General features: G+C 39.1%; 1 protein-coding gene across 24 annotated transcripts in view; it reads left to right on the top strand.

The window, feature by feature from the left end:
- The window catches only part of NRXN1 (neurexin 1), a 673,407-nt gene that overhangs the window by 637,988 nt on the left and 10,232 nt on the right, over nt 1-25,187 (top strand). For 16 of the 24 annotated variants that reach the window (XM_053972550.1, XM_053972536.1, XM_053972537.1 and 13 more), the window contains one exon: nt 16,103-16,190. In XM_053972550.1, the coding sequence (XP_053828525.1) occupies nt 16,103-16,190 (88 nt within the window). The remainder of the gene's footprint in view (nt 1-16,102; nt 16,191-25,187) is intronic. The other 8 variants (XM_053972543.1, XM_053972538.1, XM_053972533.1 and 5 more) reach the window with 1 other exon arrangement.

A 25,187-nucleotide genomic window follows, 5' to 3' on the forward strand; every position in this document is an offset into this window, starting at 1 on the left:
AGCTAAAGATAAATGATTGCTTTGCTCAAAAGCCACTCAGACATAGGGTTTTTTTCCCTAGGATTTTCAGCCTCCCAAATATCTGAGTAATTTGCTCAAGTAGATATTCCAGACCTACTTTAATTCTGCCGTTGCTACGGAAGGCTGTAAAGAACAAAGAGGGAGGCTGCAACGTTTTCAGTGTGCTGAAGCAAAATATTGAGACATGCTGAAATATGTGTATGCTGAGTCGATAGGCTGCAGATCCAGGGAAGGAAACCTGAAGGAACTGCCTCACTGTGCATCTGATGGATGTTTAGTGAGAGGCTGTCATTTTGGTAAGCAGAACACGGCCAGCTCCTCTGTGGCCTTGTTTTATGTAGGGCACTCAGTTTGGGGCATGATGGATCTTTCATTACCAAAGACTTCACTGTGAAATTAAGCATCATGCCCTCACAGGACCCATCCTCTTCTGGCTGCTGAAGCAGTTTTAAAGTATAAGATCAATTAATAAAGTTAATTGGGGATTAAAGTACAGTAGGTTGAAGAAAGTGCTTGTAGCTGGCTGAGTATATTGCTTGAGCACCCCAAAGAGTCTGGTCTGCAGAGGTAGTTTGTCCATTGTCTGTGACTTTTATGTTCATAGATTGCTGTGCAAAACTGATCTAGCTTCAAACCTCAACCCTTCCAATGTATGGTTTTGATTTCAGGCCTGAAGCTGCCCATTAATATCACAAGTGTTGCACAATTGCATTTATTTTTAATGAATGTATCCAGAAAAATTTAGTTTAGCTGAGCAGTGAAGTATTATTAAATGGACTAAATACAAGCAAGGATGATTCAAATATTTCTGCTTTATCTGCTGCTTGGGCTTTTGAGAATACTGGAACATTGCATTTTCACACCCTTTGTTTATGCTGAATCGTTATAAAATTTTGCCTCAATCTAAGTTTTCCTTCCTTTGCTTCCAAATGTTAACCTGATCTTAAATAACCACTATTCAAAGCAGAACCCATTTGAATAACATATTATGCACAATAATTCAGGACTATATGTCATGATATTATAATATATTTCAAAACTTTCACACAATAATTCATAGACTATATTTACATGACTTTGCCTTCTCAGAAAGAGCAGTTGGAATATCTAACTGAATGCACAGATAAAAGGGGGTTTTCTGAGCATGATTAAATATTAATAACAAAACTATTCTTCCATTCCTAGTTGTTGGAAGTACATCACTGTAAGTAATTTACAAATCCTATTAGGATACAATGAGCACCAGGCAGTTTATATTCTGGTTAAGAACAGCATGCATGAGCTGAGCAGTAGGTTTGAGAGCTAAGCTAACGTGCCACGTTCCTACAAATAATTGCTATAGCAACATTGTCATAATGTCTGAGATCTGCCTCCCTTGGGTTTGCACATGAAGTTTTCTTTATGGTGAAACAAAATGCCTTCTCAAGTTGAAAATACACTGTAATGACGAGGCTATTGATGGCTTTTGACTTTTTAATTTTTTTTCTTCAAGTAATTAAATTTCAAATGTTGAGAAGCATAATGGAACAGTAGAGGAAATCGTTTGCTGTCATGGTGTCCATTCATCATGAAATTCAGCATTCTGTGGCTCCTTCCATACAATTAATCTCTACTAATTGGTGTGATCAGGTGAAGAAATTCACTGTGGGCGGTCTCACTTAACTTGTGGAGTTTTTTCTTTTCTTCACCTGAGTGCTTAGATGCTACACTTATGTTCTGTAAAAAATCAATCAGAATAAGGTTCCGGAGTTATTATTTCTTTTATTTCAAATTGCTGCACATTGTGCTTCTGCATATTAGGAGATCTTTTACTTACAGCACCAAAACCAGAGTTGTGTACACACCAGCATCCTTCAGGGACCCTAGTAACACAACTTGCATTTATGCAATGTTTTTTTGGCCAGATTCTGGATCCCAATTCCTGCTCTGTGGTGTTGGATAAAACTAGCAAGGATGTCCTGAATGACAAAGGCTGCACAGCAGAGTAGCCAAGAAGTACTTGCCTGTTTGGTGTCATAGTGAAAAATGTTCACGTGTGTCTGAGTACTACTTTTGTGATAGCTGATCTAGGAGGAGAGGGGTGGAACACTGCTTTGCAGGCAGCTCCTGTGCCCTTCTCCCTTCCAAGCAGCTCAAAATCTGTTCCTCTGAGTTGAAGCTTATTACAGATAATAAAGTTCATGATACATGGGCAACATTAAGGTGAAGAGTGTTACTCCATTATCATTATGACGATCAGACAGCAACAGATGAAATCATTTCAGCCAGGCTCTCGGACTGGTGCAGTGAAGTCTGAACAATGACTGCAAAAGGGAGAGCGCTGAGGGCAACAGAGGACTTCGATCATCCGAGCGGGCTAATTAGAAATCTTTCAGCAGGGACACAAAGGTGAGAAGAGGTTACAAAAAATAGATTTTGCAGAGATATTAGGGAGAAGAGAGAGGTCCCATGCTCCAAAGGACAGACCTCAGGAGAGCAGCAGGGGAGGAGGAGGTTGAGTCCCTTGCGTGAGACCATAGAATACTAAAGACAGGAGAAATCAATAACGGGCAATGTGTGAAGGTAGTTTTATAGCTTTGTTCAGATCTAAGGAATCTGGGGAATCTAAGATATCTGGGGAGTCTAGTGATTGCATGTTGTTGTAAAGATGTTCAAAAAAGGGGGGGAAAAAGAAAAAAAAAACACCTTTGGGTACTAAGATACTGTGCTGCAATGCTGAAAGGAAACAGTATTGGAGTTTCCTTATACTCAAGAAAGCTTAAGAGACTTGAGTGTAGACTTGAATGTGACCCTTTGCTGTCCAACAGGAGGAACCCAGGGCATGCTGACGATGACAAACTGCCTGGGTGCCTCGTGGTGAAGCAGTGGGGGAAGGACTGCAATAGCCTGATTGAATTCAGATTTTTCTCCCATGTTTGCCTGCATCGTTTTGGTCTCACAGTTTGCTCTCCTGACAGCAGTCCGTGGCTGTTAGAGGCAAGAGAGCTAAATCTGAGGAGCTGCAGTGTAGTGGAGCTTGCTCTGCAGTCAGGCACAGAGGGATGTTGGTGTGAGTGTAACAGCTTGTTCCCGTGGAGGGTCTGACACATCCCACTGCTGCCATTGCACCGGGACAGATGCACCCATGCAGCTCCACCTCCCCCTGTGCATGCACAGAGCAAACCCATGGGCTGGCTGGGGGTGCCTACCCCGCCCTCCAAAGCTATGCACAAAACATTTGGTCTTTTCCCAGCAAAATTTATGCACCTGGGAGTTACACCAGTTTTAATTAACATCATTTATATCACAGTAACATTCCCATATAGACAAGAGTGACAGACTCAGGGAGTTTAATTATAGCCTTTCCTGACATAGCATGCCTATTTAGGGAGTCAGCTGAATGTTTTAGTTGCACCAGCAAGAACTTCTAGGCACCCATCAGAGTTTTGAGCCTGGGTCTTATGAAATTCTTTTTATTTTTAATGAGGAATCTTACGCTATCTTGCTGTTTGCACTCCACTCAAAAGAAATTTCCCTGCTTTTGTATTTGTATTTTCCTTGCTGTATTTCAACAGCTCTAAGGTGTTATGAAAAGCAATTTTAACAGATAACTGATAGGTTCCTGCCAGGAAATGGAAAGACCTTGTGAAAATGCAGTGCCATACTGAATAACTGGGGTGTGCATAGATGGTTAATTTCTCATTTGAAATGAGAATCCTATTTTAAATTCTCTGCCATATTCCTAGCTATTGCTCATAATGTAATAATGAAGGTCAAAAATCCAGACTTTATGTGATTTAATAATTTTAACTTACATTTTTTTGGATTAGCTCATGGCAAACCTGTCTTTGCAGTGTGACTCAGAAGTGTGCCATGCTGCAGTAAGAACAGCGATTAGTACGCAGCCTTAGGCATACTCAAGTTTAAGATAATTCCCCATGGGTTTGGGCTCTCAGTTTTAAACAATATCACAAGAAATTATGGGCCAGATGCACAACTGAAGTGTGAACATTTTGTTTCTCTGGAACTGTGTGGTTTTACACCAGCTGACATTCAAATATGTTATTATTAATCTGTACCAGGATTTTATTTAAGATGGCATCAGATTGTGCAGACATAAGCCATGTGAATTAAGGCTTCGTGTCAGACTTGAGTTCTGGCATCCCCTAATTGCTGGGTGTTCATTCCCTTTCACACTTGAAATTTTCCAAATCAAATGTTTTGTATCGTGGTTTTCTGAGCTCCTTTCAAAACAAACATCAGAAACCTGTTCCACCATGCACCACGGAACTGACACCCTGAAAGGGACTGCTGGAGCCCGTGGGTTCACCTGGCAGATCTCTGCTTTACCCTTATGTCTTTTAAATGATGGATCCCAATGGGCCAGACATCTGCTGGAAAATTGAAGTCTTTGCTAGAGTGATTAGCAGATTATGACTGACAGAGAAAGGAAAGCTGATTCCAATGGCTACAAGTCTGTGATTTTTCCAATCTGGAATATTTCCCGCGGCTGGTCCAGCATGCTTTATCCTTATCCCAAACTTCCCCACACCCACAGTTCTCCATGGCTCTCCATGTGCCACTTTGCTGATTTACTGTAGCTCTTTTTCCCCTCATCCTCTCTTGCCTTTGTAATGGTCTGTGTCCCCCCAGACTTACAGCAGGAGCACAGTGTTTCATTTCTCTTCCTAAATCCTCCAACATCTTACCTCAGTTACTTTTCACACTTTCCTGGCCCTTCATCTCAATATCCCATCTCGTCACTGTTCTGAGCCTGATTTTTCTCTCCTTCCAGCTCAAGTCTAGCCTATTCCTCCTCACCACCCAAATGCCATCAGCAGCAGTATGGACAGCAGAGGAGAAATTGTCTTCCAGGCCTCAGTTCCTCTCTTTGTTATTGGAAAACCACTACTTGTCCTTTAAAGCAAGACCATATTTTTAGGTCCCAAACACAAATACCTCCTGTGTGAGACACAGTTTTTCTTAACCTGCATAGGTTTTCACAGATGTGATGAAAAAGGGATGTTCCTGGTCAGCAATGTTGTTATAAATTACATCTGCTTGTAAATAATAGCACAGCAATCACCTGGAGCATCTCCCAGCTGTGCAAAGCCTGCTGCTTTCCTGGAGCATGTTTCTCACCTGAATTTTGACTGCTCTTATGAAATAAAAGCATCATTAACAAACCCAAACACCTCTGTGACAGAACCTGTGTAATTAATAGTATCTCTGAAACAGTGGCTTTAATGAAACTTATTTTAATTGAAAGGCAATTAGGCATTGTCTTTTTCCAGAGTATGTGTAACTAACTAACTCTTGTTAGTGTTACCAGGTTGTACTTGCAGAATGCAGCTCCTCTGTAGAACATTTCTCATCTCTGCAGAACCAGTAGGTTATTTCCTCACAGTATTCCCTGGTCCTGCCATTATTGTTTGAGTTGTTTAATTAAAACATTAAGATAAGGAAATGTGGGACTTTTTTAGTAGTAGAACCGGGTGCTTTACATTTGAAAAGGCTGTGCTTCAAAGACAGATTTGTGGAGAAAACAGCTTCAGTTTTGCTTTCCCTGCTCTGGGTAAACCTGTGAAAACCGGTGATAATGGGGGCTAAAATGTGACAAAGGGTCTCATATCTGGGGAGGAGCAGTGTGCCCTCTTGGACCCTGAAAAAGTTTAAATTTATTCTTTATTGCAAAACTTTAGGGAGGAAAGTGTTGGCAGTGGGACTGGCGCTCGTTTTCCTTCTGGAGAGGAAAACTGGGCTTGAGAGAGGGATACTAGCAGATTCTTGCCTGATCTGACTGACTCAAAATACTTTGCCTTGAGCCAAAGATATGCTCAAATGAACTTGAAGAACATGGTTCTTCAGTGTTAAATAGAAGATCCCATATTTCCTCCATTGTCTCAGCCTCTCACTTGTCTCTGGAGCAAGATGAGATGGCTGGTTTATTTAAATGGCTAAAAAGCAGTCTAGTAGTTCAAGCAGTTTCCTACAAGATAAGAAAGCTTTTTCCACCCTGAAAATATGCTAAGTGAGAGCAGAGACTCCATGTGAGTTTCAGGAGGTATCCCTTCTGAAGGGCTTTCCTTGCCTTCCCCTCTTTTGAAGCCATAAAAAAATTCCCATGGATATGAGTAGACCAAGGTGTTCTTGTGTGACACAATTTAATAGTCAGGGAGACTCACAGTAAGTAAAATTGGCAGTACTGTAATTGTAAAAAAAAAGATGGAAGTGTACTTCATAGTTAGCACCTTTCTAACTTTGCTGTATTTTCATGACTCAGTGAATCACAGAATCACAAAATACCAGGTTGAAAGGGACTTCAAGGAACAACCAGCCCAGCCAAGTCTTAAAAGTGTCCAATGTTGATTTCAGTCATTTCTCTAACTTAATAAAGTTTTGCTAAGAAAGGTCTTAAAACTTGTGATTAAATTGCACAAAAAACCCAAAGCTCCACAACAACAACAAAAAAGGCTACACTAGCAGCTCAATGGTCAATTAAAAGCACCCCCACTTCCCTGACAAAAACTCAAATTGTCAATTTTGAAGGTTTTAATATTTCTATGCCTGAGTTTTCTGAGATAAATACAAATGCAGCAAGATTCATATTCCAAAAATTCAACAGTCTCTGTACACATCATTGGTAATACAGGGATATAAATTAAAAGATTTGCTATCACTGTTGTAATGTTGCTATTTAATAAGCACAGTCTCTCTCTGAGTTAATACGAAACTGTCTCCTCTGTGTTTTGTGAGTTCAGAATTAATGGAGACCAAAATGTTTACTTCAGCAAAAGATATGGCTAAAAATAAAATGATACCAGAAAATAAAAGCATAATGCCCAGAAACATTTCCCTCGTACTTAGAGGCAAAATAATTTTCTCGCCTAGGAGAAAATAATAGCATTGCATTTCATCAACCACATTCTATTCCATATATTTTAGGCTCAGTGCAAATGTGGAAACAAAACAAAAATCAAAGTGCATTTTTGTTGTTCTTGCTCTGGGATGACCTATGGTGTTTATGGGAGAGGAATATGGATGTTCTGGAAAGGATCTTGGAAAGAAAGAACAAGAGACTTTTAAAGAATTCTGACAGATTATCTGTCTCTTGTTTTCAACCTATTTTCATTACCTGGGGGAAATAAGGGTGAAACAGGTAAGTTGAAAAGTAGCACAGCTTCTTCTGATCAGTATGGTCCACGGCAGAACTATTTGTAATTGCAGAATGAAAATTAGCCAACAAAATTATTTCTGGATCCAGAAATGTTGCACCACTGTGAATCTAAAAGTTAGATGAGAAGGGAGTGAGGCAGTGACTCATTTGTTCTTCATCCAAGCAGCCATGACAGCTTTCACAAATGGCACAGTATAAATCATAGGCATTATGTAATGAGGTGCCCATGGTTTTGGTAACTGGCAGGTTGCATAGCAGTGTCTGCTTCCAGGAGATAAAGTGCAGTTTTGTGCCACATCTCTTCAACTTTTTCTTTCTTTTTTTTTTTCTCCAGCATGAGAGAAAAAACTAGCTTTGGGCTAGTCGTGCCTGCATCTCCATGTGGATTGTTCCGGGCTCTGGGTCAGACCAGGCTGAGGGATCAGCCAGCAGTTCCCAAGGGCCCTGAGAGCAGGGAGTGAGCTCCTGTTTCCATCAGCCCCACTGCAGAAGGGAGGGAGAGGGCAAGATGGACCAAAGGGAGCAGTGAGCACATGGTAGAGAGCTCATTCCCAGCCAGCCATCCCCAATATTTCCAGAAGGAAGGATAGAAGCAGTTTTGTCTTTTTGCTGCACCTATAGTTCTGAATCAGTCAGAAGCAAGACAGTGCCATACTGTTTTTTTTTTTTTTTTGTTGTTGTTGTTGTTTTTTTGGGTTTGTTTTTTTTTTTTTTGGAAAGGAAATCAAACCCTAGTCTGTTCATCTGGCGCTGCAAAACAAATTTAGGTTCTTAAACAATGCAAAGATATTCATGATGCTGACATGACTCCTCATGCTCAGGGGTTTATGGCATGAGTTGGCCTTGATGGGAAGGGTGTGGACGATGGGCAATTCACTCTTGATTGCAGCCAGCACTGCTTTGAAGCATTAGTCCAACATTCATGGTAAACATCAGTTGTTCCTTGATGCAAATATCAAATTACCTCAAAAAATAAACCTTCTTCTCCCATTCTTGGTACTCTGTCACTGTGTGGCTGCTGCTTGCTCTGCTTCCAAGAGCCACAGCTAGTGCAGGATCAGCTTGTTTCAAGAAGAGAAGCTCAAAGTAGCCCTCACTGTTAAACAGAGAGTGTTCTATTAAATATCTCCTTGTAAAGCCTTTAAATATGGGAAAGTGGCCAGTGAAAAATGTACTGATGGAGATGTCTGCATTTTCATTTGTTACCCACTGGGAGAGAAACACAGAAGAAAAACAGTGGGATAATTTTCTAGGCATCAAATCCAAAAAGTTTCAAAAGGGGTCAAGAAATGTGATATTTTAAAATAAAATTAATATAGAAATTGCTTTTGGTCTACATCTGTGAAACTAACTCAGTCCATATGTTGCAGGAGGTAAGGAACATGACCTGATATGAAAATGTTTGGATTTTTTTCTTATTTTTTAATTAGTAATACTTTAATTTTTAAAGATTAGTGCAGAGTGCTGCCTGGCTATCTGTCCAGGTAAAACGTTGTACCTTTATGAGCATGTGGATTTCTCAGCTCTGCTTCTTTACAGATGAGATGAGTGACTCTAAGACTTTGACCAAAGCAATTAACTTCAAATTCCGAGCTTAAAGGCACACAGCTTTGTTGGCATTATTTTACTATAAATCTGTTTCTCAAATATATTCCCGCTATTTGCGGCAATTTTGCCCGTGACAATTTAGATGTTTGGGTGGAGGAGGGTGGCTGGAGAAAAAATACAGAAGTTTTTCTGCGTGGAATGAACACCATGGGTTTTTATTGTGTGGAAAGATAAACTGTCTGTATGTGGAGAGGTGGAGGCTAGAACTGAGGTTACTGTTTTGCTGCGTGGAGCAGGTGTGTTCCCACCACTGCTGGGATTTGAGGATGGAGGCTGAAGGTGTCCTGAAGGGCATCTGAGGCATGTCTTGAGCTTTTCACCTACACCTCTGAGTTTAATTTCTGCAACACTCATTTCACTGACTGAAAGGCCTTATTGTATGTGGTTGCTATATCCTCAAGGTTTCTTTTCTTTTTTTTTTTTTTTCCTGTGAGAGGAACTTATTAATCAAGGCTTTTGCTTTCTCCCAGCATCAAACATTGACAATTCAAGAAATAGCATGGTAGTATTAATTATATCAGAGCCAGTTTTGAGAAAGTGTTTCGATTTTCAGTTACTGTATTTTCACATTACAGGGTAATAACATGTCAGCAGTTAGCGAAAGATTTAATAAATATTGTGCATGTGCTTGAAATATTAGCATTTTAATACCCATGTCCAGAAATAACGTTTCTCAGTAGCACAGCGCTGAGAAAGTACTTTTTGGATGTGGGTGGACGAGCAGTAATTGATGCACATGTACTTGTTTGACCTATAGCAGGTTAAATACAACGTTCGAGGCAGTTGTCTAAACAGCAAATCATTCTAGAGCTGATATTACTGCTACATCACTATTGCCTCTTTCCCAGCAAACTGCCTCGTGCACTGGCAGGTTATTAACACCAGATGAGGAGTACACCTGAATAATGTGGCATATTCGAGTTTCTTTCCACAACTGTCTCAATAACCAGTCACAAAGATCTGCTTCATATGCTGAGAAATAAATTCAAATTATGCAGCCTTGGCTAGAAAATTGTGCAGTTAATCCCATCCTGAAAAATGAAATCTGAGTTTTTCCACATGAAGTCTTTTGTGATGTTTCATACCCTATTGGTTTCTGCCAGCACTCCCATTGATTTAGGTTACTTTATTCCTCTATTTAAAGGGGAAAAAGGGGGGAAAGGAATATATGCAAGGGATAGTTTTTGGGAAAGTCCCTCTCTGCCTCAGAAATTAATGTGTCCAGTACAAAAGTACAAAACAACTGCTCTAAACTCCTTTATGTAGATGTTGCACAAGCCATATTTTTCAAGGGAAGTTTACACAGCTAATGAAGAAGACAGCAGTGTTTATCTGTTGGGTATCCAAAAACTTTGTTTATGCCATGGCTGTAGCTATACAGGCTTTTGCTAAATTGAAGCAGACCTTTATGTTTAAAAATCACTTGTAGCTGATTCTGTCTGAATTAAACTGCAATTATTTGAATAAGCTTTGTTTTCAGGAGGAAAAGTGAAGCAAGCAGAGATGATAATTAAGCATTACAGAAAAGGGTAAAAGGAGAATTAGAGGTTTAATTTCCTTGTCTGCATCTGAAAGTATGTTTTCAGACAGCCATTTGCTAACAGGCACTGGATTCTTACCCATTACTCTTCACATAATCGTGTCTCTTGATATCAACTCCCTTGTACCCTGGCCCTCCCCTTTTGCCACCTGGTCTCCTTTGCTGCCATAACCTCACTGTGGCAAGCGCATTTCTCTCTCTCTCAGGATTTTTTATTGAAGTGCACAGAGAGAAATGAAAGAGAAAACAATTTCTATTTCTGCTCCTTGTTTTTCTCTTGTTTGGAGAATTGTTTACCCAGAGTGAGCGCTTGGTTGGACCATGGTGGATTGTTTGGGCCTGATGGCCAATCCAACCCACCTGTGTCTGGGCTCTGGAGAACAGGGTCACGAGTTGTGGGTTAATGAGATATGATAGTTAGAGAAAGTAGCATGTAGTATTTAGTATCCTCTTTTATATAGCATATTAATGTATTATAACATAATTATAATAAAGAAATCATTCAGCCTTCTGAAATGGAGTTAGACATCATCATTCTTCCCATTGGGTTCGCCGACATCTACAACACCTCACCAATAATTTTTCCTCTTCCTTTGTTAGCTCCCCTCCCAAAACAACCCAACTTCCCATGCCTTGACCACGCCCTGGATCCTAACCACGGGTGCTGCCTGCCTGTCTCAGTGCCGCGCTGCCTGTCCTCATCTCCGCGCTCACCAGACCGTTCCAAACACGCGGAGTTTCCTCGGAGAGGCTTTGCAGCCTCGGCAGTGCTCGCCAGGCACCATCTGTTCCCAGCATCTCCTTGGCCAGTCACAGCCTCCTGCCTGGCTTTCCTGTGCCTGCTTTCTTTCTGACCTTCCTTCCTGCTCTATGGGAGCGTAATTTTGGGAAATGTGCTAGATCAGAGCCTGTGTAACTGCCAGCGCCTCTCAATAGCATCCTCACCTGACCCTTCTCATCCTCTGCTCCCTCTCCCACTCGTTTGTTGTCCAAAATCAAGCTCAAAGCTCCTCAGAGCTTTGTCATTGCCTTCTAGCTGCCTTTAGCACCAGGCACAACAGCACTGGTCTCTGCTACCATTCAGCACCAGAGCTGTACAAATAAATAAGTGTAATTCTGACTTACGCAGTTGAAGTTCTCATCTAAAATAATTTAAAGAGTAGTCATAAGGGGTTGTGCTGGTTATAATTCATATAATAATTTAGGACTGCTACCTTTTAGCTATTGTGTAATTTGGATTTGCTTGCAGTTCTCATTGGATAAAGTATATTATTGAACAGGAAAGGAATAAACTATATTCAGAGTAGCTGTAGGGTGCTATGATTTAAAGGAGAGCTGGTGCCATACTACAGCAGAAAATATGCAGGATCCATTATACTGTTAATGAATGCACAGCTCAGATTGGTGATTTAATTTTTAGGTCATATTTCTCTCATACCCTCAGGTATAGTAGACTTCATACATAAAAAACAGAGTGAGTTGGTTTGTATTTAATCTCAGTCATGCAAAAAAAAATGAATAATAATAAAAAATTATTTTCCTGTATTGTTTATTCATTTGCAATTATTTCTTTTAATGACATAGCATTCAAAGAGCACTACTAGAAGGGCACAGCCATATTTTCTGGTACTAGTTTTGAACCAGTGACAGTAACCTTTGAGGCAGCTTGATATTTATCCATAGCTACAGACTGTCACTGCATTTAAACCATGACTACAGCATCATTTTTTCATCTGGCCAGGAGCTTTCTTGAAATAGTCACCATTTCCTTCCTCAGGCAAGGTGGCAGATTGGCGATATTTTAAACTGTCTCTTGGCTCAGAGACAAATCCCAATTTCTTTATTTTTGCAAGCAGACGTAGCTGATGTAAGCAAGACCTATTCCTGCAGGGTCCACACCCCTGAATAGTTGTCAGAACCAACATTCTGCAATGGCTTCTGGTTTTACTAAATGTGGGATTTTTTTGGCTCCATTTTTTTTTATTGCCATGTTAATTGTAAGCTGTTTTTGATATGTGTACAGATGTCCAACTTTTTGAGAATCCACATTTTACAGTGGACTTCATTTCAAATCATACAGTCATAGCTGCAAATTGAATCTGAAAAATCTCTGAAAAGTCACAAAGAAAAAAAGAAGCAATTAAAAGAAATTCTGCCTGACCTTTTACACTGTACACCTGCTATTTTAACTTTTTTTTAAAATTTCTTACAACTGGAGTATCACCTCTTAAATGAATTTGAACAACTCACCCAAGACACATTCTAATCCGATCATGTATGATGATGATACCAGTTGGATGTTATCCTATTAGGCACTCACTGAAATAAGGGATTTTCCACTGACTTTTAAATCCTTGATTAATGAGAATGCTTGAAGCAGTGTCCTGTAAATTAGCCATAGTGCTAGCAACAATGGCAATTCACTTAGGAGAACTGATTTGTTTTAAATCTTCCCATCCAAATTAAAAAGCATGAGGAAAAGATAATGTCAAGTAAGTAAAACACATTACTCTATCTTGCATTATTGATCTGCACCCCATGGCTGTCTGACACCCTCAGGTCTCAATTCTGCTCTCTCTTCAGGTAAATTCTCATCAGTCTGAGCACTTCTGGATAAAGAACTCCAGAAAGTAACTGGCCCACAGCATTTAATTTATGTGTTCTCTATATTCTCTATTGTTTTAGCTAATTCTGAATCCTTTTTTGAATTCTGTCCAGCAGACCAATAGCTTTCATTTGTAGTTTGATCACTGCTGTCTCACCTGCCTTTCACAGCTCCTTTGCCCTTTTCTCTGAAAATATGTGTGAGTAGCAGCAAGGGGCTATTTGGATTTGGGGAAAGGGGTGAATAGGGGCAGGTTGTGACACGTCTTTTAACTGGTACTTAAACTCAAATTCTTCTTCAGATATTTTTTTCTGAAGAAAAACACTTTTCACATCATCTTATCACTTTGCTTCTTATTCAACTACTTATACTTGATTATTGCTTGCACGAAAATGAGTTTTATACCAAGTATTGACTTCGAAACACACATTACTTCCTTTAATAGGCTGAGACATTAATGAGGTCTTTCTCGACATTCTATATTCACATTTATTTAAAGTATTATTCATTTCTGTACCCATAATATGCATGCATTTCTATCATTCAAGAACAACCCTTTCTTGTAGAAGTATGAATACTCATTCTATAGATTGGAATTAGTGTCACTTTATGAAGACAGTTTACTCTTATAAGTAGCTGAGCAAAGTATCTCTCAGACATGAAAATACTTAAAGTGCATTATTTTTGGTGATTTTGAATTACCAAAATTTTAAGAAGTAGAGTTACCTCAAGTCTTACCATGCTGTCCTATATCAAGAGTAATCAGAGACGCTGCAATAATCCCATGACTCTGCCTGATCGTTTCTTCTCGGGTCACTCAAGTTACAAGGGGGACTCATCTGTGCATGGGCCAAAGCACCCCTCATCAAAATTCCAGTTAGACCAGTAGATCTGAGACTGTTTCTTGCTGTGACTGCTGGGTATGCATGTGATCCTCTCTGTTTAATGGTATTTGTGTAGAGCTCCTCAGTGATCCACTGATAAATATTCAGAATTCTGGCTCCAGGTCATAAAAGTATTGTCTTGTCCAGTGTTGTGGGCAAAAGGAAAAATGTGACACTGCTGCTTCGCTTACCAAATTGAAACTCTTCGGAAGATGCATGATACTTTATGTACTTATTATTATGTTTTTATAGCTAATGGTTGTTGGGTTTGCAGTACAGAGATACTTTCTTATGGGCAGGCTTTGTTGGTTACTTGGTTATTTTTTCTTTATATTAAAAAAAAAAAAAAAAAGGTAATTTTCCTCAAAGAGGCCAACCTACTGGTTTTCAAGCTTAAATGGTTCTCATCTGGGGTAAAGAAATGGACATTGGAAATTCAAGAGGATGTTTGCAGCTGGCTTTTGTTAGATCTCTGGTTTTCTACATGGTAGAAATGGAGGACAACTAGAAAGCTTTTTGGGGGATATTTTTTAAATTTTGCAAATCTGCCAACTAATTTTGGCAGTATTTCAGGTTTACAGTTATTTCCTCTAGCTACAAATTTTCTCAGATATAAGGAAAGATAATTTTTGTGATTATGGCATCCAGACATAGCTGTTGCCTATAGCCTTTTTGATTACCTTCAGCAAGTTACTTCATTCTGCTATGCCTCAGTCTTTTACCTCTAAAATATATTATGATTATTATTATGGCCCTTTCTTTGTTATGCCTCACATATTAATGAATGTATTCCTGTATCACTTTCCTACTTCAGAGAAGTGCTGAAAGCTTATATTCATTAATATTCTTGAAGCATGACAAAGTAAAGCCTATTACTGTAATATGCTTCGCTTTAAAACTCTGGTTAGAATAATAATGACAAACAACATTGGTTAGCCTTTGGCCCTGCTGCACAGCTATAAAATTTTTACATCTTCAGATTTAAACTGATGAAGGAAAACTTTCATGCATTTTATGTCCCTTCTCTATACCCATGGAGAGGATAAAGGAAAAAAGTCTTGCATTCACTGAAATGGGTTGTTGGCATATTTATCATACAGGAATCCAAGAATGGCTTTTTGCCTGCTACGTCCTTAGCCTCTTGTTTGAATATGATGTAGTATTTTATTCTCTCCATCCATTTCATTCAGAAGTTTGAAATGGACAGTTATGAAATGCCTTGGCCAAAGGAAAGCATCTTTAGTAACCTCTTTAGTAATTTCTTGAGAAACAACCAGGTGCATGACAGGTTATATTTCCCTCGTATTATTTCCCTGAATTACTGTAGATGTTCTCATTACATTTCTAAATGACTGTTCTCAGAGGTGGCTTGAAAAGATATTCATTTTTTCGTGTTGACTGATTGATTGCCTCAGTGTTTCATTGACTATCCCCTTGTTCTTGCACTGTAAGAAACAGTAGGTAGGAATACCCCAGTTCTTTTTTGAACTTTTATGGTGTGTTTTACCATACATCCCCTGGTTTGTCTCCTTTGTCTTGATCCATATAATATCTTTATACAAAAAATTGTCCAAATGCATTTTGGCCCTGGGACCTAATCACAGCACTCACAATACTTCACTTATTCATCACCATCACACTCACAATAATTCACTTATTTAAGAAAATACCATAATAATTTCTAGCATATACACATTTATTATTGTTTTCTTTCCTTGACTTTCTTTTCATTAAATAGTTTTCAGCTCAGTTAAAGACATGTTTGCTTCTTTTCTTTTTTTTTTTTTTTTGATGCTGCATCTGAGAAAGCAAGTGCAGTTAATGGAGAAAACATCACTACATTTATAATAGTTTTAACAGCTGCACTGCAGGCAGTTCATTATTTTGACTTGTATTTTAATGTCCTCAGTTTGCTCAGTAATATCATAGTAGAGATATTGGAGATAAAGAGGGAAGACCAGCAGCCTCAATATACATATTCTGTTCTATTTTCTGTCCTTATTACAAAAAAAAAAAAAAAAAAAAAAAAAAATTAAAATGTGTAAGCACCTCACACTGGATATCTAACACAATTCTAAATCCTGGCAAGTGCAAATTGAAAAGCAAAGTCCCATTAATACAGAGTTGGAGAGTGTCACTGCACCATTACACTTTAAGTTTGGAATGCTCTGGGCCTTGCATAAATTCAAAAAAAAAAAAAAAAAGAAGGCATAAGGCATGCTGGTGAGAAACTTACAATATGTTCAGTCAATTCAAGTACATCTATTTGACTCTTACTTTCTTTGCAGACTACAGATGACATCCTGGTGGCCTCGGCTGAATGTCCTAGCGATGATGAGGACATCGATCCCTGTGAGCCAAGCTCAGGTGGGTTAGGTTAGTCAACTTTTTTTATTACTTTCTTTTCTTTCATATTTGCATGCTCCAGTCCCCCAGAGCCCCAGCTAGCAGGGCAAGGAGAGGTTGACCTGGGCCCTTTCTACATGTGGTGGTGTTAGCAGGGAGGAAGAGTCAGCTCCGAGACATCAGATGGGAGCACGTGCCATGGTCTGAGCAAAGTTATGGCTTGGCTGAGCACCTGAGGATGGGCATTCTAGGGCCCCTGCAACTGTGTTGTGATAAAAAAGGTGCAGCTTTATTCAGCAGGAAGGCGTTGCTATTGTTGGTGCCTTAAGCATTGCCCTTACTAAGATGAAAGTGTCATATTGAAAATGTCGTGCTATGTCATGGAATCACAGAATGGCCTGGGTTGGAAGGGACCTTAAAGATCATCTAGTTCCAGTCTCCCTGATGTGGTCAGGGACACCTTTCACTAGATCAGGTTGCTCAAAACTCCATCCAGCCTGGCCTTCAACACTTCCAGGGATGGGGCATCCACAGCTTCTCTGGGAAACCTGTGCCAGTGCCTCACCACCTTCACAGAGAAGAATTTTTTCCTAATATCTAATCTAAACCTAATGTCCTCAGTTTGAATCCATGTCCCCTTGCCCCGTCACTACAGGTCTTGTAAAAGGTCCCTCTCCATTTTTCATATAGGCTGCCTTCATGCACTGGAGGGTAGAGTTTAATTCATTTTTGGTTGTTGTTAGTGGTATGAAATTTTGTATAGATATATGAATCCTGAAGACATAGAATACAGCAGTCTCAGATTTCAAATTTTTAAATTTTTTTTTGCCAAGACAAGCCTATTCAGAGTGTATGTTTTAGCTGTACCCAGAAACAAGATATTTTGATATTCTAGTATTTGCCATGAAAGAAAAACTTAGTAGTGTTTTGGCCATGTATTTCCTACTCTGCTGAATATTGAAGATTTGGTAATAATTTTTCTCTGTGAAATAATGGAAAGGTTTGGGTAGGAAGAGGCCTTTCATTATATCTAGTCCCAAACCCATATCTTCTACTAGACCTGGCTGCTCAAAACCCCATCCAGCCTGGCCTTGGATGCTTCAGGGGATGGAACATCCACAGCTTCTGTGGGCAACCTGTTTCAAAAGTTCAATTTAGTTAAATACTACGTACCATCTCTAAAAATCCCATTTATCACTGAAGTGAAAGGGCTGCAAAACTTCCTATCAGTCTGAAAAATTGTATTACTCTATATCCTTTAAAATAATTTTACATAGTCCAATGAATTATTACTGCTTCTCTCTTGGTTTGATTTAAGTTTTATATTTCCTGTAAGTGAGCAGCTCATGGTACCATATAGATATATCTCAGTTTTCCTTAGAATTTTCCCCAGAATTCCCTTGAATTCTGTGCTGTTTGGTATCATGCCCACTGCTAGCTGTCTGGGGTAACCTGGTAATCTTTGGTGCTTGCTACTTTGCTTAAAAGTAAAAGAATTAAGATCTATTTGTTGTGCAGTAATATATTTAGCTCGAGTAGAAACCAATTCAGTTTGAGATTAATAAATTAATGCAAATAGCAACTAAGAGCCAACTTAGTATGATGCCAAAATCTGGGGCAGGAGAAACGTCTACATAGCCCTAAGAAAAATGAAATTTTTCTTCATATGCAAATGCATGGTTCCTATTTTAAGTCACAGAGCTTGATACCCACATGCAAGAATTATTTACTTAAACTGAAGTAAAGGCAAAGGCATTTCTGACTGGTCTCGGTGTCTGATAGACCTGCAGGATGGCACTTGAGCTCTTCCAGGAAACAATTCACAGATTTAATGACAATCCTTCAGGATTATTTTCTTTCGCTTTCCAATTAAAGGATTTCAGAGTAATTTTCAAAATTCCATTGAATTGAATGATTGTTCTTAAAACTGAGCAGCACCATGTACACTCACAGAGTTTTGTCCCTCTCAGAGAGATATTTCACTCGCAGAAGTCTCAGACATTATGATCAAGATATTCAGGAATATTTTTTTTTCCCTGCTCCTTCATTCTCATTTAGAAAATCTTGAGTTTAGCAAGACTGTCCTGTCCATGAGTCAGTGCAGTAGCTCATATGGCTCTCAGCTCATTCATGCCCGTTGTTTCCTTGCTGTACTTAACTCAGGCAGTGCTGTTCAGTAGATAAATTGTCATTTAGGAGGGTGTTATTTTATTTTATAAGGTAATTTTAAGACAATTTATTGGTTACGTAGCACTAAATAATTTTCCAGATCCTCTGGGAACGCAGCTTTGGTATTAAATTTGTATTTTCTCAGTCTTACAGCTCATTGAAAGCCAATGAAATTTCAGAATAATTCTTCTCTGAGGTAGTTTGAGCTCTGGGGCTGCAGTGTTTGGTAGTCCTGAGCGTGCAGAGTCTTTTAGCTGGTGGGTGCAAGAATGGGAGAGGTGAAATGAAACTTTCTGACAGCTTATTGTTTCTGTCCAAACTATGGTTCAAGAGAAGGATGTGAATGTTAGTCTTGCAGCAAAAAATTGCCATTAGCTTTACATGCTGGTGTTCAGCTTTCCTGTTTTACCTTAGCATTCATCACGCAGCTACACTTCTCATTTTTGTTTATTTGAGAATGGTTTTACTGTTTCATTTGTCAGATCCCAACTGCTACTGCTTTAAAAAAAAAAAAAAACCTGTGGATTGGCACAGAAATTATGTTCTGCATAATCCCAATTGTCTGGATCATTTTATCTGTCATTCTTCTCATCAAAATGTCATTTGTCCTCCCACTCCCAACTTTTAAAAGCTGTTAATTTGCCTTCATCAGCCTTGTCATTTTATCATACTTGAAAATACCTGAGCCAAAGGGGTTACTGAAAGTTGTAACTTCTGGCATATCAGTCTCTCTGTTTTAGTCTTAGTCACTTAGTGTTATGAATAACCTTTTTCCATGAATAGTCAGGTAGGCATTGCTCAATCTCCATAATACTGCAGGCTCCATGTGGCTTTGAGCTACTCCTAACAGTAGGCTGGAATTCAAGGAGAGAAGCACAGTGCTGTTGGCAGTGGGAGTCTGATGATTGCTTTTGATGCCAGTTAGAATTGGAAATACAGAAGGATATGCCCCTCCATTTAAAATATCCCCATGGTTCAGTTCAGCTTTTTCCTCCTTAACCCTTGTCAAAAACCAGACTGGCTTCCCCGCAGCTACTCCTTAATGTCCTCACTGATGGTGGTGAAACTTATCAATCCTAACAAGTAATTCTAGGAGGCTGAGCATGGTTAGGGCAGTTTTATGTTTTCACTTCAGAGGCTGTAGTGTGTCATCCTTCAGCAAAGGAATCCACATCACAGCAAGAGAAGATGGGCTCAGGGCTGTGTGACCAACACTTTTCTACCAAGAATTCAATCAAGGGATGGCCAAAGCCCCTGCAGTTTTATTAGCAGAGCCATAACTCAATATTTCTGTGATGACTGGCCATAATATGCCTATTTCTAATCAATGTTCTCAGCTCCAAATGAGAGCATATTCAACAAACTGCTTGAATATGGTACGCCTATATCTCATAGAAAATACTGCTTATCCAGATTTTACTAATTAGTGAGATTTATGCATAAAATAGGGCTTTTTTTCCTAGTACAAATTTATTGCAGTTTCTAGTGGCTAACAAGTCCCACTCTGCCACCACCAGCTTTGCTTTCTGTGCACCTGTCTGCTAAATAATAAATGGAAAAATGCAATTTGCCACAAATTTCATATAGGACATAAAAATGTAAACCCGATTAGGAGCTGCTGAGCAGCAATCCCATCATCTTGTCTGGAACATAAAGTCACAAAAATTATAATTGCAGATTTCATTGTGGTATACAAACTGCTAAATGTGCCATAATTGGATGAAGTCATAACAAATTTATTAGCATGCAAAACTTAGTCAACATATTTTTTTTGCATTATGTTTTGTGTAGTAAGGCAACAAGTATTGCTTTCACAGTCTCTCCACCTTCCCCTAAATACCAATAACAACACAAAGATTGAGGATGATGATAATAATTTTAAAAAATAGTTTATATGTCCTCAACTTCATGTTATGGAGAAAATAATAAAACCTCTTCATTTTGTAGACAACTTACAAAAAAATTTAGTGGTAACCTATCCAAAAAAAAAAAAAAAAAAGATCCTGGGACAATTTACTGATTTTACATGAGGAGTTATAAAACTGCAGGTGGACAAATTGCCATTCTTTACATCAGGATTGCTGTTCCAGACGTTGCTGAGCTCTGTGCAGAGCTGTGATTTCTGCTGAGTTTCAGTGAGCATTTTGTGCTACACAGCTTATTTGTTCCAGTTACTCTGGGCTGGTATTTTATTTGTTAGCTATTATCTAACCACTTCTGTAGCTATTGAAGTGTTCCAAAAGGTAGAGAGGTCTGAGCTGGGTCAAATGAAGTGAAATGACTGAGTTTAATGGCAGGGAACTCTCAACCAGGAAAAAAGTCTTACATTTTTAGACAAACACACAAACGGTTCTTTTTCTGCAAATGAATTTTAAATCTTTCTCAAATTTGTGACTCAACAGAGGTTTAAGCTCGGAATTAGGCTGAAAACTTCTCCTGACAGCCACAGCTGAAATGGGATAAGTAGAGGTTTTGGTGGTCTTAAATGCAGTATATTCATTGGTCTTGGAAATTTTAGCAGAACGTAACCTTCAAAGTGAAAGAGGGGTTTTTCTTCAGGTTCAAACAAGTGTCTTTCAACCAGTGGAACTCCACATGTTCCAATTGAAGAAAATACTCCTTCGTCTCTTGATTTGGCAGGTTTTTGCTTCCACTTCCCAGGGCAATGTTTGATTGGCAGATCTTGTCCTTTACCTTTCTGTGGGTAAAAAGAATGATCTGGACAGAGTTCAGTCAGGTATAACAGCTGGTTAGCTTTCTTAGCCCTAACTCTTAGTTCAGAGAGATAAATCAAATAATTTATTTTCCTATATTATTAAGTAAGAATGGTTAATAGGACAGATGCTTCTGGACTGATCTTTGAGCATGTTTTTAATTTTTCCTGCATGTTGGCCAGAGTAATTCCATTGCAGAAAACTGGTGACAACCAGAAATCTCCACAGCACCAGTTTAGCCTAGAGAGTGAGCAAGCCACTGCTGAAGAAGACTCTTAGAGAGCAGCCACTGCTTTGGGGAAGGCTTAGTCCTGTGAGCAGAACAGTGTGGGGACTTACATGCAAACTTCTTCCTACACATGCATGTCCTCTCCTCTGTGACAACAGGCTGGACAGAGGAGGTGGCTCAGAGCCCTGTATATGCTCAGCCACCTTGTGATGGTTTAGGTTTGGTCCCAGCATTGATATCCGTTTCTTCTAACAGGCAGGGCTGTGAAATATGGATTGTGAGTGTTTTATGCTCATTACTAGAAGTTTTGCTTTCTTTTCCTGTCACGAATTACTGCACTGTATTCCTGGTGCATCTGGCAGCAAGATAACATTGCAGTAGGAGGTGAAGTGACTCCTATAATTTATACATCACTGCAAGTGCCCTGTTTAATGCTCTTCATGGAATTCATTGTGCAAGAAGCTGAAACAAAGAAAAATAAAATTACAGTTAGTTCATAGGGTTACTGTGTTCATTATGGCTTGAGACATAAAGGGAATATTTGTGCCTCAGTCCAATTATCCTGTAGTTCTATAGGCATTCCCAGTGTCAGGAAGATCACTGGGTTGTCTTGAATTAGACTTTTAAAGTGTTTAGCTGTGATACACATTGTCATCTCTGTATAAGCTACTACAGGGTGAAAACTATGCTTTATTTACAAACGTTCCAAGTGTTAGCACTTACCATGGCTATGCATAAAAGAACCGAGGGGATTAAGATATAGATTAATCTTCCTTCAGCTGAAGATAAAATACTTTTTAAGCCTATTTAATTTTTTCTTTAATAAATCATAAAGCCTTCTCCAGAGGAACAGAAAGTAAACGCTGCATTTTCCCAAATTATTTTATTGTTAACTGAACTATTTCTTCGTCAACAGGCTGAGGTCCTAGTGCCTGTCACAGTGAATTACAAATATGGCATTTCTAATTTGAATTTGATCAAAAAGAGGCTTTTTTTTTCCCCAAATTACCTAAAGAAGTGAGGATAAAAATCATGATTGATCCATTGTGCCAATGCCAACCTCTACTCTTGACCAGCCATGCCTTTGAAACTCGGGAACACTGAGTAGGACTGGAGGTTCCTAGCCAGTCCTTGGGATTTTCAGACATTCCTGGTGTCAGGCAGAAGAATATAGATGGATATAGGGGAGCTGGCTTTTTTCCTGCACACAGTGATTTTCTGGCAGTGCAATGCCAGCAGCTCAGTGTGCTCTGTGGTAAGGAATATTGCCATCAGACTGCTGTAAATCTCACAAGGCTCTCTGTTAACTCGTGCAAGAGCCTCTCCGCCGGTGCGTAAATGATGAACGGTTTTCCTTGGGTGTGAACTTTGAGGGTGCATTCACATTCCATGCATGTCCCTGCTAAAGCTGGGACTTCTCACGTCCATAAAGCATAGAACAGTGAAATAAGAATGGCTGCTGTGGTTTAATCCCAGCTAGCAAACATTCACGGTGCAAACACTGGGGTTATTATTTGTGTGGAAGCACGAATCTTGATTTCATGCTCCAGACATACACAGACAACACGAAAAGGCAACTCTTGTGCAGAGAAATTTACTAAGTGGCAGTTGTTAGTCCTGCTGTTGTTACGTGTTCGGTGGTTTGGAGTTAGACATCTCCACAGAACAGACAAAACCGAGTGGCAACGTTTCGAGTAGTTTCAAGAAATGTACTCTTCATGAACCATAATTCAAGAAAAATGGGTACATTACTCGATGTGCCTGAAGGAGAGTCCAAAGAAAGAGGGGTCTGCTATTTTTCTTTCTTGTAAAGATGTAAAAGACAACTAGTGAGTCAGTTCTGAAAGCATTTACAGACAAAGCTGCAGCAGAAGATGCTGCTGCAGCACCAGGACTGAGATGTGTGCATAGAGAAGCAAACCAGGCCCTCCACATCACTCATTCACAAATCCACTGACTTCAGTGGGATTCCTTAGATTTTTCAGTGCTAGGAAATTCCCTAGGTATTTCAGTGAAATGTCTGTGAATATCACATCCTTTAATTCAGTTAACTGGGGACTTACTTTCCTGATTTGCCCTAGAAAAATTTGCTTGTATATGAGCAGTTGCTTGACCTATTCTTTTTTATATTCTCGAAAAAAAGAACCTGTCTTACAGATTAGGTATTGCATAGAACTTAAAAATTAATTGTCTGTGAATGCAGTTGTTTTGTCAGAAAGGAAAAAAAATGAAATTAGATCTATGTCCATGCTCTCTTCAATGAAGCAGACATGGTTTTCAAGCCTGGTATTCAAGATTTTTCAGTAATAAAACACCTTAAGCTCCAGTGGCCGTACATTTATCATTAGTAAATGAAAATAGGTTCTAGACAGTTCTAAATCTTTTGTTATTCTTTGTTGTTAGCCAGAGAAGTAAAGATGTGTGTTTGACAACCTCCACTATGAGAAATTTCCACCATTTTCAAAAACAGTGTAGATATTTTTAATTTGGAACCAAAGAATCACTGAATTGAAAAGCAGCCCATAAAACACATTATATTTGCTGAAAACAATGAAATAAGGCCAAATACAGATTATGTGGACAATCAAAAAACATTTTCCACAGGTGAACTTCACACTCTGGATGAAAAATGCAGAAAATAAGTAAGAAAGTAATTGCAAAATGGAGGTTTTCAGGAACAGGCAAGTAATTTACTGACTTGCCTGAGACTTTTTTTTCTATTTCAATAAGGAATTTTCGAAAGAGAGAGGATTTACTTACACAAGGATGAAGTAGAGAGATGATTGAATCTGGAACAAGTTCCATTAATTTTCATGTCAATCTACTTTAAAAATCCTAAATTAAAGTGCATAATCCTAAATATTTGTCCTTTAAATCAAGTTTAAACTTAGGATCAAGAGTGCACATAGACTGTTGAATAAATAAATGAGTTTTAGTTTGTTTGAAATTAGTCTGTGTGTTGTTACTGGTGCCTTGATTGATGCAACCTCATTGTTTTCCTTGAGCTGCACTTCATTCTGGTTTGATTTGCTACATGTAGTGCATGTATTTTCTTGCAGACTGTGGACACTATACTGAAACTCTTTCCTGTAGCTTTGTAATGCATATGCATTGAATTTCTTCTTTTTGTGAAGGAAACTCGCTTTCCCACAGTACTATTTTTCATCCTTGTTTTCATGAAGAAGAAAGACCATATTTTGCAAAGGTAGGAGAAGGTTTATAGCCAAAATACTGCCCTGAATTAGCATTCCATTGCTCAGTTTCTACGCCAAGGCTTTCTCAGACCAAACTTGAGCAATGAGATGTTAAACCAGGTCTTTCAAATTCTGTAGGAAATTTCCAATACCTGATAAATTAAATTAATATGGTGTTCTAGAGCAGTTGGTGCCTGCCAGCAGCAGGTTCTCACACCAGTAACCATCATACCAGACTGCTGGCAGTGAACTGGTTTGCTGACCCCTCTGCCAGACAAGGGAAACAAGAACAAACTGTAAATTTCTTGCTGGTCTTTTCTAGCAGCCAGTAGAGTGTGAGCACCCATTAGCTCTTGCCCACCAAGTACTAAGGATGCTGCTACTAATTTTCAACCCCTTGCTCACAGCTAATTTAAACCTGTGCAGAAGCACTGGGCTATTGTAGTGTGAGAGTCGTGTAATTTGACAGCCTGCAAAGTGGTAGGAGAATGCTGACAAGTTTGAGAACTAGGTATTCTCCAAGGATGTTGCTCATAAATGGAAGCAGGAAAAATTCAAGGCAAAAGTAACCTATAATGAGGGTGCAGGTACCTGAAATAGTCTAACCTTAGGCTATCTCCTTCTGCCTATATAAAGAACTGAAGGAAACCTTCTTCTGCTGTGTTGACGTGATATTCTATATAGGTTTCAAAACCAGCCCTTCTCCTGAGGTTAAGGGCTA

Source organism: Vidua macroura, chromosome 3, assembly GCF_024509145.1.
Source record: "Vidua macroura isolate BioBank_ID:100142 chromosome 3, ASM2450914v1, whole genome shotgun sequence".
NCBI classification, from domain to species: domain Eukaryota; kingdom Metazoa; phylum Chordata; class Aves; order Passeriformes; family Viduidae; genus Vidua; species Vidua macroura.